The following is a 13,852-nucleotide window of genomic DNA, read 5'->3' as shown; positions in this document are numbered from 1 at the left end:
AATAGTAACATAGTTGCTGGTTTTTTCTTCAAGTTCACTTAAAAATTAAGCAATTTTCCCCAGATTTCACATCCCTCATTGAAATTTCAGTAGGGGTAAACTTGATGGTTTCTTATGGTTTTTGACCTGAAAACTGAATAAAACCGGTCTCAAAGTGTATTTCCCGTATTTTTCATGATATTTAACGTAAAATAGAAAAATTCGGTGACAATAAATTTTTTTTTCGATTTGAAGTACAATAACTTTATAAAATGAATAATAACTTTTATTATCAAAACGTGTAGAAAATTTTATTCTGAGAAAATTGATTTAATAGTCTATGAAAAACAAAAAAAAGGTCAACTTTTATTAATAAGAAACTTAACTAAAATCTTATGAATTTGTAAAAATTTTTAAAAAAATTATTTTTACTACAATTAATTTAGACGATTGAAAAATTAAAAAATTCCAAATTTACTTTTGAAAAATAATGACTGTGGCTTATACACTAATAACTTATTGCATGACTGCCCAAAAAGGAGTGTAATGTATTTAGGGTGTCTGTACCTGTATGTATGTATGTACATTTTTTCTACAGTAGAAAAAATACTGTAGAAAAAACGGCTGAACTGATTTAGATGTATGACCTCGCGTTGGAATTCTTAAGTTACCGGTAGTGTCATATTCTATATTAAAGAGTATTATTTGTCAGTAATGTTTTTTTTTCGAAGTTGTGTTTTATTATTTTTAATATTTATCTCTTATTTTTCTTCCAGAAATTATTTAGCCATCTAAGAATGGTTTCGAGTTTCGAGTAATCACCTTAATAATATGTCCCTACAACTTTAATATGAATTTAATTATTTTGTTTAGTTTTTTAAATTATTTTTGAAAATAAGAATATCTAAGGTTATAAAAGTAACTTCTAAAAGATAGTTCCATTGAGATAAGAAATATATTTAGAAAGTTAAAAGGATAGGGTTAATCTGATACAGATATTAAATCGAGGGATGTAACAGGAAGGATGTGATGTCGTTAGGATGAAGGTTGATGTTACTGTCCTATAAGGGATACATATATATATAAAAATTATACAGGTAAACATATACGTTTAAAGGGACATCTAACAGCAGTACCGTCGTAGATACGTAGGTTACATACTGTATTGTAGAATAGTCGGTGGTACGGGGTTGTAGGCTATGAGACAGTGAGGAGACGCTATCGTATCTCGACGTAACACCACTGGCACCATCATCCTACAACACAGCACCAACACTACATGTTCCTTATCTATTCTACATGTTCCTTATCGGCAACAAAGGGAACAATCAAATTCAAATTAATAGAGGTCACATGACCCTATGTGTTCAATGTGTAACGGTAACAACCAACAACAGATAGCGCTGTAAATCGATACATTAACACGTCTATACGTATCTCATTTGTGCTAAAACACTTGATTCTATTCCCAAAATAACCGTATCAGTAAATGAGTCAAAATAAAGCAAATCTATTCTAACTACAAACGAAATATCAAAGCGATCCTAATATATCGCATATTGTATTTGTTTTAATATAGAACATATCGATATGATGTTGACATTTACCTAAATATTAACAGCATATCGTTTAATCTGTATATATGAACTTGGATAAACTCGTAAAATCACTCCAAAATACGTATCATTAAACATATTAGATACAATGGAATACAACAATATTATCGATTAAATGCTGCTTGGTTAAATATGTTAATAATACATAAAAAAGTATTAAATACTTTTAAATTAAATTTACGCTTTCGGTTAGGATTGCCTAAACATGACAGCAGTTTGTATTTTTGTTTTACTCTAATTCTAGAAAAAAATTCGATTTATTTTATTTTTAAATACCGATGATCAGTTAATAATTTTCATTATTTCTTGATTTGTTTTTACATTGAATTCGTTGTTTATTTTTTATATTTGCAGTTTCCTCGTTGTCACTGGTAATTGTTTTTTTAACAATCAAAATTCCAGTTTAGCATAAGATTTTAAGAAAAAAATTTGTAAACGTTTTTCTAGTAAAATATTGTTGTTCAACGTTATTTTAATAATCGTTTAGTGTTATATTTTATACGTAAAAAGATCTCAACTTAGAAAAATATAGTTTGTCAAGATATAGAATATCAACTAAATACATTCAGAAGAAAAGATAAGAATCGAGTTTAAATGAAGAAATGCTTATCAAATCAATTCAGTTACGAGTGAAAAAAAAAGCCGACAATGGATTGCATTACTTCCCCGGCTACGCAGACAAGTTGAAATATGTTTTCAATTTTTTTTTAAATTGGGAGCTCATGCATCAAAGGGCTTCTTTTAATGATTAAAATATTCATTTGATTAAAAAAAAATTCAAATCGAAATTAAAAAGTAAATAAATTCGAATTTTGATTTTTTTTAATCTGGGAGCTTCCTTACAAGGAAAGCTTTTTTCTTATAGGGAAATTGTTTAAAATAACTTAAATAATTAAATTATTTTAGTGACTTTATTGTTTAACAAATAATATCTTGAGCATTAAGGAATTGAAATTTCAAAGAATTTTTTTCCTATTTCGGGGCTGCCTATTTCATGAGTAACATTAATTTTTAAGAAAATAATCACTAAGTGGTGATAATAAATTAAAATTTTTTTTTTTTTAAATACAAAGATACAGCCATAAAGGCTGTGTAAACAAACAAAATTATAATTTTCTTGGAAGGGGTGAAAATTTTTCACTAATTATTTTTTCAAGAAATATTAAAGAGTAAGAGTTTAAATGCAATGGATAAATACCGAGATGGAATTAAACGTAAAACAAAATTTAAAAAAAAGTTTTTTTATAAAAAAAAATCTGTTTTTTGTTACCATGGGACTACTACAGTGGAATGAGTAACGGTTTCTATAGGGACTTTAAGGCCCATTTATGTAGAAAATATAAATGCAAAAACACCCATTAACTTTTTTACTGAAGCAAGAAAAAACTTAAAAAGAAAAATATATAAACCATTTTTTTCGGAAGGGTGAATATTAAATAAAAGTTTTTGCTAATTTTAGTCTTGTTAAAAAACACCTTCAATTTTTGTAAGAAAACGTTTTTTCTAATGTGCCCCAGTAAAGATTTCAAATTCTATTTCGTCTACAACCACACCACTTTTTCCATTTTTTCAAAAATTGAATACATCCTTTATTCCAGAAGGTATTACCTTCTGCCAAATTTGAAAAAATCGGTTAAAGGGGTTCAGAGTTATAAGACCAAACACAGGCCAACATACATAAACACAAACGTTCATCTGACAAAAATATTTTTTGTGGAATTTGAATAAAAAATTTCTTTGCGAATTACTTACAACTTATTTAAGTCTATTTTTTATTTCCTTGAACGAAGTACAAGGAAGTATTGTGATCGCGAAAAATTTCGTTTTTCAGATTTCAACGGAAATATCCATTTTGACCATCCCTGAACCCACTTTGACTAGTTTCAGCATGACGTCTGTACGTACGTACGTACTTACGACCGTATGTGCGTACGTATGTATCTCGCATAATTCAAAACGATTAGCCGTAGAATAATGAAATTTTGTATTTAGGATTACTGTAAGATCTAGTTCTGCACCTCTCTATTTGATTGAAATCCACTGGAAAAAGTGTCCAAATACCCAAAATCCAAAATATTTGTACTTAGGACTTTTTCTTAAGCCAGACCCGCTAGGTGGCGCAGGGGTTGAGATTTCGAAAAATCTTATTTATGGTTCGATTTAGCTCATATTCAGAATATGTGTTACATATAAAGAAATACCTCTGCAAAAAATGGACCCGCTGTATGACGCTGGAGTTGAAATATTTGGAAAAATTTCATTCATGGACCGATTTGGCTCATATTCAGAATATATATTAGTTACGTGAAAAGAAATATTTTTGCGAAAAAGGGAAATAGGGAGAAAGGGAAAAGAGAAGAAGAGAAGAACGGAGTTTTAATGTTTTATCAAACTTTCATTTATGTTCATTTAATCTATATATATATATATATATATATATATATATATATATATATATATATATATATATACTCAAATCTAGCAATGGCGAAGCATTGTCGGGTGAACCAGTTTTTTAATAAATATAACGTTTCACACATACTTTATAAACAAACTTATGATATAAGCATTTCTAGAAAAAGTTTATTATTGGATTAGACTTTTAAGATCGTCATAGTAAGCTGAAAAAAATTTGAACTTGATTTTTTCGATTTTCTTTTAATAATGCAAAATAAAAATCACATGAAACAATTTTACAAAAAATCTCTATTCTTAAAGAAAATATGACAATTAGTATAAAGGGTTTAAAAATGTTAATTAAATACTCTACATATAAAGTAGTAAAAAATAACTTCATTTATTTTAATTGTCTGCTAAGAACACGCTAGTAAAATTATTAATCCACTGAGTGCACAGTTCGAGCTTTCCATTCTGAGAGCACGTAATTAGTATTTCATTTATTGAACATTCAATGTGTAACTTTTAAACTTCACATTGACTTGATGCAAGTGAAACTTAGAAAAAAATTAATTAGGGTAAACTATGCTGCTCGCATAAAATCCCAATTAATTTTGATTTTTTTGTTTTTTACATCTACTGAATAATCTGGAAGCACAGAATAAGTTATGTATTAGTTTACCTAACGCTTAATTTTACATTGAAAATATTCTTAGAAAATGTAACAATCTGTTCAAAACCTTCTTTCCTCTAAACCCCATAACATATTACGTGCAGCCCATAATACAAGGTATTCAAAACTATACCCAGTATTTATTCAATTACTCTAATGCGGCAGTGACGTATATACAGAGTGTCCCAAGAGGAAACGTAGAAACTTTCAGGATATGTTCTACTGGTGAAAATAATGAAAACATTTCACATAAACATAGGTCTGGAAACGCTTTGTTTTCGAGTAACGGCTAGCGAAATATTTCGCCCGGATTTCGGTTCTTCTAATAAAATGAAGTCCTACTGTAATTTTTGGAACCCAAATTAAGAAGTAAAGATGGTAGTTTCTTATGTAATTTGTGCTGGAAAATAGGATAAAAAAGGTGCCAGAACTGTAACTCCAGTAGTTTTTAAAATATTCAGTGTAAAACACAAACTTCGGTATCCAAACACAAATTTTTTTATGTTTGTATACAATAGTATGTTAAATGACTAATATGTATGGAAGATTTAGTAACAAAATTTGTAGAAAATTTAATTCTGAAATAATTAATGTAAATGCAGTCAATAAAAAGTAATTAAAAACTTATAAAAGTCGTTTTTTTATTCAGCAAAACAGATGAAAAATAGACAGAAAATCGTATAACTATTTCTGTGCGTAATAAACATTTTTTTTAAAAACAAAAACCCTAATTAAGGAAAATAATTTTAAATGAAATACAAAATTTATGAAACAATATTTTAGTTGGGTATATTCAATAATTTACTCAGGTAAAACGAAATAATTACGTTAAAAACTAAATTGAAATGTATGTTGATTAACAGCATCAAATTACATAAGAAACCACCAATTTTACTCTTGAATTTCGGATCCAAAAATTACAGTAAGGCTTCTGTTTATTAGAAGAGCTGAAGTCCGGACGAAAATTTTCGCCAGCCGTAAATCAAAAACAAAGCGTTTCAGACATATGTTTATATGAACCACTTCGTGAGACACTCTGTATATAATTATAAGTATTTTAACTTAATATTAATCTTTAATATTGAAATTTCACATGTCATCTCAAACTATGAATTTCAAGGATGTTTCCATAGTAAATAGATTGTTTTATATATAGTGATTACCTGTAGGTCCTTGATTCAAATTTAAGTTAAATAAACGTAGATTAGTAACGTTCAATGATTTAATGGTTCAATTAGGTATTTAGCCAAAACCAACCGGGTTGGTCTAGTGGTTAACGCGTCTTCCCAAATATCAGCTGATTTGGAAGTCGAGAGTTACAGCGTTCAAGTCCTAGTAAACCCAGTTATTTTTACACGGATTTAAATACTAGATCGTGGATACCGGTGTTCTTTGGTGGTTGGGTTTCAATTAACCACACATCTCAGGAGTGGTCGAACTGAGAATGTACAAGACTACACTTCATTTACACTCATACATATCATCCTCATTCATCCTCTGAAGAATTATCTAAACGGTTGTTACCGGAGGCTAAACAGGAAAAAGAAAAAGAAAAAAGGTATTTAGCCAAGACGCACAATTCCCAGTATGATGACACATTTATTTTTGGAAAGCTGAATTTATTCTCAGACTCGACTGGAGTAAATGCAAAGTTTACTAGAAAGTATTTTTTATTTCAGACGTTTAATTAAATTAGTGATGAACTTTTAATGATAAACGTGTTGCTCTCATATAAAATTAGATAAAATAGTCCAATCACCCGAGGAGGTTTGTGGTAAAGACGGATGCCAATTGCCTGGACCGATACCTTGAATTTAACCTCTAAAATTCCGTCACTTTGTTAAAGGGCGAATGGAAACTCTTGTCTGTAACTTCTTGAATTCTTTTCCCAACGAGCTTTGTTTAGCTATCAATTCATGCATATGAAGTCTCTTTGCACTACCTTATCACACTCTCTATTCTCCAGTTTTGTCAACCGTTGCTGACAATATTAACAGAGAACTAGAGTTAACGGGAGAATGAATGGGTGGAACTACATATTAACTTTTCCAATATTCACCCTGAAATGATCAACCAGTGGGGATAAACAGATAAATCAGTTCAGTGGAGTTTGGGCGTTAAAATCCAACAATCTACGATTTGTTACACATTATAGTTTCATTCATGTGGATGATTCACTCTCTACCCTCCCCAACCCGTTTAAATACATATTAATATCTTCTTTGCTGGTTTATTCGGAATGAGGAAGATTACCATATTCAACTGGTGTTTTGAACCAGCAGATCAAGTGAATTGTTGATATCATATGGATTAGTCCATCTGTGTAACCTTAAGGGGATACTATTTCCTATAGGATAATTACATGAGAATTCATAACAGTAAGCTTAATGCCTGTAATTCCTCTATCTGGACCCTTTATACCTCCGTAATATATTCAATCTGGATTAATTTCCCCTGTTGCACACTACTCATTTCTACATGTCATTAAACTAATTTTAATTCACGATTTTAAGTCACATACTGACTGAGGATGTATTCTTTTGAAAATAATTTAATTTTATTCCAATTTTTTGGTATTTTCAGTCTGAAAAAGAAGAAAATTCAACATTTTATTTTATCTCGACATAAAACCTTTAGTGGTTCATCATGATGTTAAGCCAAAATGAATTATTCTATTCAAAGAAAATATATTTAAAATTTATTATTTAACTGTTTAATACTGTATTTTGTTACATATTATCCATTTTATATGAGATTAGAATTATTTGTTTTATTTTTGTCTACCTTTAGCATTTGCAATCGGTACCTCATAGAGGATCAAAAGTAAATCTGATTCATGAAAATACGTGAAGAGAGGTTGTCGACATAGCCCCTCGTTAAAACATACAAAGGTTCATCACTTCATATATATATAAAAAAGGTACCTTACAGGTATTCCAAGAAAAAATTTCAGTACTTAACATAGCTCTAGAAATAAATCACAGGTCGAAAAGAATAAAAAAAAAACAATGTCATCAATACCAGTATATGAAAACAACAATAGATAAAACGAATATACACCGGTAAATAGAATTTGTTGTTATTCATAGATTTACAGAATGCCTTTCACTACAAGCGACGGGGTCATCCTGTGTTCAGACTCCTAGGTTCCCTCTCCAGGTCACTTTTCTGTTTACATCTTCTGGGAGATGTAAACAGAATAGTCAGTCACCTGATGTCATCAATTGTTGTTAAATAAATTCACTGCGAAATAATTTAAATGTATGTCTAACCTCTGTCTGTACCACGAGCCAATTTTTTGGATCTCTTCTTAGACGGTAATCCTTAGAAGGTAATTCTTAGAAAGTAACCCTGAGATAGGAAATTCATATGTCATGAATTTCTCTATCTCAACAAACCACGGCTATATGTCCAACAACTAGTACTCGTAGATTATCTGTACGTTTGGGCATTCCATGCAACAGTGTTTGGCGGACATTACACAACCAAGGTGTGTAATGTCTATATCTATAGTGTTCAACAGATATATATTTCTATATCATCCTCAACGTGTTCAATGTTTTGAAGAAGGTTATTACAATCTGCGGCTGAATTATTGTCAATGATTATTACAAAACAACATGCTTCTGTCGTTGGTATTATTTACACATGAAGCAACATTTACGCATGATGAATTAACAATACACGAAACAAATATTTTTGGAAACATGAAAATTCTTGTGAAACCATTGAAACTAATTTCCAGCATTGCTTTTCATTAAATATCTATTGTGGGATAATAGGTAATGTTCTTATCAGACCTCACATTTTAAGCGTTAGATTCACAGATAACGGTTACGTGAACTTTCCTCTAAATGAGCGACTTTTAAAGGATGTTCCACTGTAAGAATTTATATGCATCTCCAACACGAATGGCGCAACAGCTCATCTTTATGGTCCTGTTATTCATTATCTGAACGAAACGTTTCTTACCGCTCGATTGGTCGACGTGAACCTCAAATATGGCCAGCTAAATCACCTTATAAGATTTTCCTTGGATTCCTTTTTGTACCGATAAATGAAAACGTTAGTGTATGCACAAAAATCAGAAAATACAAATGAACTTTTATAAAGAATCACACGGGTTGCTGACGAAATCAAAAACATCACAAGAATACTAGAAATGCTACCACATCTGTAACTCGCCGTACTGAAATGTGTTTTCTGGTTGACGGCGGACATTTTGAACAGTTGATGTAATATAGGAATAAGTTATATGCTATTTTATTTGGTTTTAGAAGTTTAGTTTGTTTTTATAATTTTATCCATTAACAGAAGGCTGTTCATTTTAGTCTAAAATTTTAATTCAATATTTTTCATATTTGTACGTATTGTTCTGTATGAAAGAATACTATATTTTCTTGGACTTTTACTTACTTTTTATTGACTTTATTTACATAAATTTTCTTAAAATTAAATTCTATATCAATTTAACCAATAATTTTTATTTATATATTGGCAATTTAACAAATTTATTTTACGCCAAACCAAAAAAACAGTGTTTTTTCAACTCAATGTTTTTGTTTATTACACCCGATTTCGTAGAAAATAATGGGGATACAGTTCTGGTATCATTTTTTAAAACATTTTCAGTTCAAAAACCTTAAGAAACCTCTAAATTCGGCTCTTAATTTACTTTTCCAGAATTATGACTTTATTTTAGCGGTGGAGCTGAAATCGAAGTGAAATCTTAGACTATACGTAACTCACTAACAAAGCGTTTTCGAGCTCATATTTATATGTACTTTCTTCATTATTTTAATGAGAAATACGCCTATGAAGTTTAGCAGAATCTTTCCGACACACACACACACACACACACTCTCTCACTCTCTCTCTCTCTCTCTTTATGTGTGCGTGTGTGTGTGTGTGCGTGCGTGTGTGTGCTTGGAAGATTGGTTGATCACCAATTTGGATGAAATTTTTTTAAAACTATACAGTATGATCTCATGGTGGTTTCACGTACCATTACCGACTGGTATTTGCCTATTAAAAAAAAATTGGGAATAAACTCCGATGTAGGTAGGTAGTTATTATTACTTAGAAGACTTTGTCATGTACGATCAATTAGGTACAATATTCTTAAGAGTGAAATCTGGTAAAATAAATACCATTTATTTACATATAAATGTAGAATGACATACTTAAAAATTTAAACTTATTTTTAGTTGTAAATATTTTTAATTCTTGTATACGGAAAATTCTAAACTTTATTCATCTGATTACAATAAAGGAAATATTTGTACAAACATAGGTTAGAAACGCTTTATTTTCAAGTCACTAACAGTGAACAAATTTTTCCATGATTTCTGCTCCAATGATAAAATAAGAACGCACTGAAATCTTGGGAAACAAATTCTGGAGCAAAATTGATGATTTGATGTTTTTTTTTGTTAGGAAAGCGCGTACACAAGGGTTTCTGTTTATGAATTAATACGCTTACTGCGATTATATCTCGAATCTAAAAATTTGTTTAAGAGAGTTTTGAGATGAAGTCGTTTTGACGAAACCTATTTTGTTCGAAGAAAACGTTTTTTTTTCTTACGCGCAGTCACTTTTGTAGGTCTGCTTATATTTCCGCTTCCACCAAGTCAAAAACAAAATATACTATATTTTTAAATTTAAATAACTCCAAGAAGAAAAATATATACTGCAGTGAAAATAAAAATATTTTCCACTTAGTCCAACACAATCTCTGAAACTTATACCGCATGTTTCAAAATTATGTTACCACTCAACTGAGATGAATATTTTATTAATCTATCTATTAACCATGCACCAAACGTGTACGATATTGAAATTTATCCTATAGCTTATAGTGAGTCGTGTAGGTAAACAATCATAGCTAACACATAATAAACAAAAACTAGTCCACATTGAGGGATAAAGTTCAAAATCGTACATGTTTGGTGCATGATTAATAGATAAAAAGATAGATATTCATCCCAATTGAGTGGTAAAATAAATTTGAAACGCCCTGAATTTAAAAACCAAATTTTACGTGTATTACGGATTACGAATTTTTTATGGTTATACATTAATATTAAATTGTAATGTGTATTACATTTCAAATCGATATCTTCTACTGAATAAAGGTATATAAATAATTACTTTCCTTGAATAATATTTAATTAATGTATGACCATCATAAATTTCGTAATCCGTATTTCACGCTCCTGTAATTCACTTAAAATTTGGCGCCGATTTAAAAAATAAGTTTCAAAGATTGTATTGAGAGTATAATGGACAATTTTTCCTTTTTTCTAATTTTTACTTCTGTACGAAGTAAAGGAAGTACTGTGATCGCAAAAATTTCGGTTTTCAGATTTCAACGGAAATATCCATTTTAACAATCTCTTATAAAATATTAAATATTCATTTTAATATCTCATTTAACAATCTCACATAACTCAAAAACGATTAACCGAAGGATGTTAAAATTTTGGATTAGAACTGTTATAACATCTAGTTGTGTACCTCCCCTTTTGATTGCAATCGACTGAAATAACAGTATCCAAAAAACCCAAAATCCAAAAAAAATTTGGACTTTGAATTTTTGTTAATTGCAGTAATAAGCCATAATTGAGAGCAACGATATATCATAAGTGGTGGTTATTTTCATTGGTCCAGAGTTATAGCCAAACAAAAGTTTAAATATTTGGATCTTACACGGGAAGGCACATCAGTTCGAATCAGATTTCATCTTTTTTTTAATTAATTTTTTTTAACTTTTTTTTAATTTAAATATATCGGTTTATTAATAATTATTAACCTCTGAATTGTAAAAAAAAAAAAAAATGTGTACTTGTAATTTAATAGGCGTACCACATCAGATTTTATTTTTATTTTACTTTGTTCTTTTTGGAGTCGGTTCAATTTTTTCAATTTTGTTTTCGTTAGTTTTTATTTAATTTAACAATACTTGATTTGAGTGTTATTTTATGCCCTTCCTAGCCCTATCAGTCTAACATTTGTAGTTGACATTTTACGAAATACCACCATTTTCAAAATTACTTTTAGCACTCAATAAAATGGACAAGAAGGAATGCTAATCTCCATTTTTTTGGAAATGGAGATACTCCGAAACGCATCAACTACGAATGTTAGAGTGACAAAGCTAGGAAGGGCAGAAAATAACACTCAAATCAATTATGATAATCCTAGCGGAAATATAAAATATTATGATAATTTTAATAATATTTAATTATTTATTTATTTTTTTTTTGTTTTGCAGCCGCAACAACAGCAACTGGATGTTCCAGGTTATCAGCAAGTCTGGATTCATCACTTTTAATTATAAACATAATCTGCGTATTTTCTTCAATTACAAGAATTCATGTAGCTACGAGGTAGCAGTCGAAATCATTGTAAACGGTGACTTAAGAATAATAATAAATATTATTATTTTTCAGTGACAGTGATATAAAAAAGGTAAAGGACAGTTAATCAAGAATGATTATCATTGTGATTTTAAAAAAATAAATAAATAAAAGAGAAATGAAAATGGTTGATAAGAAAAACATTAATATCTACATTTCTTTATTGATTAAAAATTTAGTCGTACGTTTTTATAATAATGATATAGGTTTGTGGATTGATATTAAAACGATGGAATATTGTGAGATTTAGTCACCGTTGTAAAAATATAAAATATTTTATTGAATAATTTAAATGATTTCTAAAAAAAAAGATTATTTTGTAATCAAATGTTATATGTAAATTTAATATAAAATGTTACAAGTAATCTGTATAATTAAATAAAACCTATTATGTATATAAAAAAAGAAAAAATCACCTTTTTACAAATATTAATTAAAAAAAAAACTAATGTAATAATCTAATATTAATACGGAATCTTATAAAAGTAAATCAAATAATTGATTGACAATGAACTGATGAAACGTTCCGAAAAATATTACCATTTTTAATCAGATAAACTTCAATTACGACTCTAATGGATAATTTTATCCATATGTATATAAATGAATCGGTTCATTTATTTCTTATATTTAAAATTTTACTTTATTTATTAGTAATCAACCAAAAAAGAAAAAAAAAACGATATAGAAGATTTATTTGTAATATTGTTTTATAAATAATGACACGTATGAAATTATACTGTATTCAGTTAGCCTGTGTAGAGCGAAGAATAAACAAATGTTGTGTTTGTGTTATGATTTCGTCATATTCTGCTGAGTCACATCCCTTGTATTAGTGCCGATTCACAACGCTGACACAATAATCATTACTCATATTATAGTGTATGTAAAATCTACAGGCTGGCCCCTCCAGCAAGCTGCCTCTGATCCTCCAGAGTACTCCCATAACTCGGCACGCGGAAAACATGCAACTGTTTGCGACAAAGTAAGACCTCAAAATGATACAGCCTTGTATTTATTATTATTATTTTTATTTGATTTTAAAAACTGTTGATTCTAAATTTTTTTTTTCTATTATTTATTTATTTAAATTTTTCGTTTAATTATTAAATTATTTATTTCATCTGTTATTTATTTATACTACTATTTTTTTAAGTTACTATATAAATCATTTTGTATGAAATCATTTTGTTTTACGTTTATAAAATATATTACGAATTAACGTTTTGGTACGATTCAAGAAAATGCCTGCAGCCGATCTGTAGTTAATCAGTGGCTGCAGTTAGTCAGTTGTTAGATGGCGCCACTGAAACGAGGAAATAAATAAATAGTATTTTTTTTTTTTAAATACATACATTGTACTGCAATTCATTAAAATAAACAGTGATACTGTAATAATAAAATAGTAAAATAAAGTACAATATTTTTAGTACAATAATTTACATATATCATTTACTATAACTTAACAAGAACCTAAACTGTATTTCTGCATTAAATGTGTGTCTCAATTTACGAGATTTCATCATATGCGGAAATTTTACGGAATGTAACACCCGCATAAATTGAAGGGGCACTTCATGGGCACTATATAATACATAAATCTAAAAGTATAAATATATTTTAACCAACTTCATCTACGTTTGCTAACCTTCGCTCGCTAGTCAAGGTTAGCGAGCGTAGGTTAACTTTGCTTAGATTATATTTATTATTGTATTTATTTATTATATAAAGTTAGATTATGATTTTAATTTATTTATTTTCTCTTTTAG

The 13,852-nt window shown here is 29.0% G+C and overlaps 1 protein-coding gene across 1 annotated transcript in view; it reads left to right on the top strand.

Annotated features, from left to right (window-relative positions):
- Positions 1–12,467, top strand: part of LOC142326814 (cell adhesion molecule 2-like) — a 710,325-nt gene extending 697,858 nt beyond the window's left edge. The window contains exon 6 of the mRNA XM_075369527.1: positions 11,939–12,467. Within this exon, the coding sequence (XP_075225642.1) occupies positions 11,939–12,057 (119 nt within the window). The 3' untranslated portion in view covers positions 12,058–12,467. The remainder of the gene's footprint in view (positions 1–11,938) is intronic.
- The last annotated feature ends 1,385 nt before the right edge of the window (positions 12,468–13,852 follow it).

Source organism: Lycorma delicatula, chromosome 6 (genome assembly GCF_047948215.1).
Source record: "Lycorma delicatula isolate Av1 chromosome 6, ASM4794821v1, whole genome shotgun sequence".
NCBI lineage: Eukaryota > Metazoa > Arthropoda > Insecta > Hemiptera > Fulgoridae > Lycorma > Lycorma delicatula.
The sequence above is the reverse complement of the archived record's forward strand: the minus strand, read 5'-3'. Positions and strand labels throughout refer to the sequence as shown.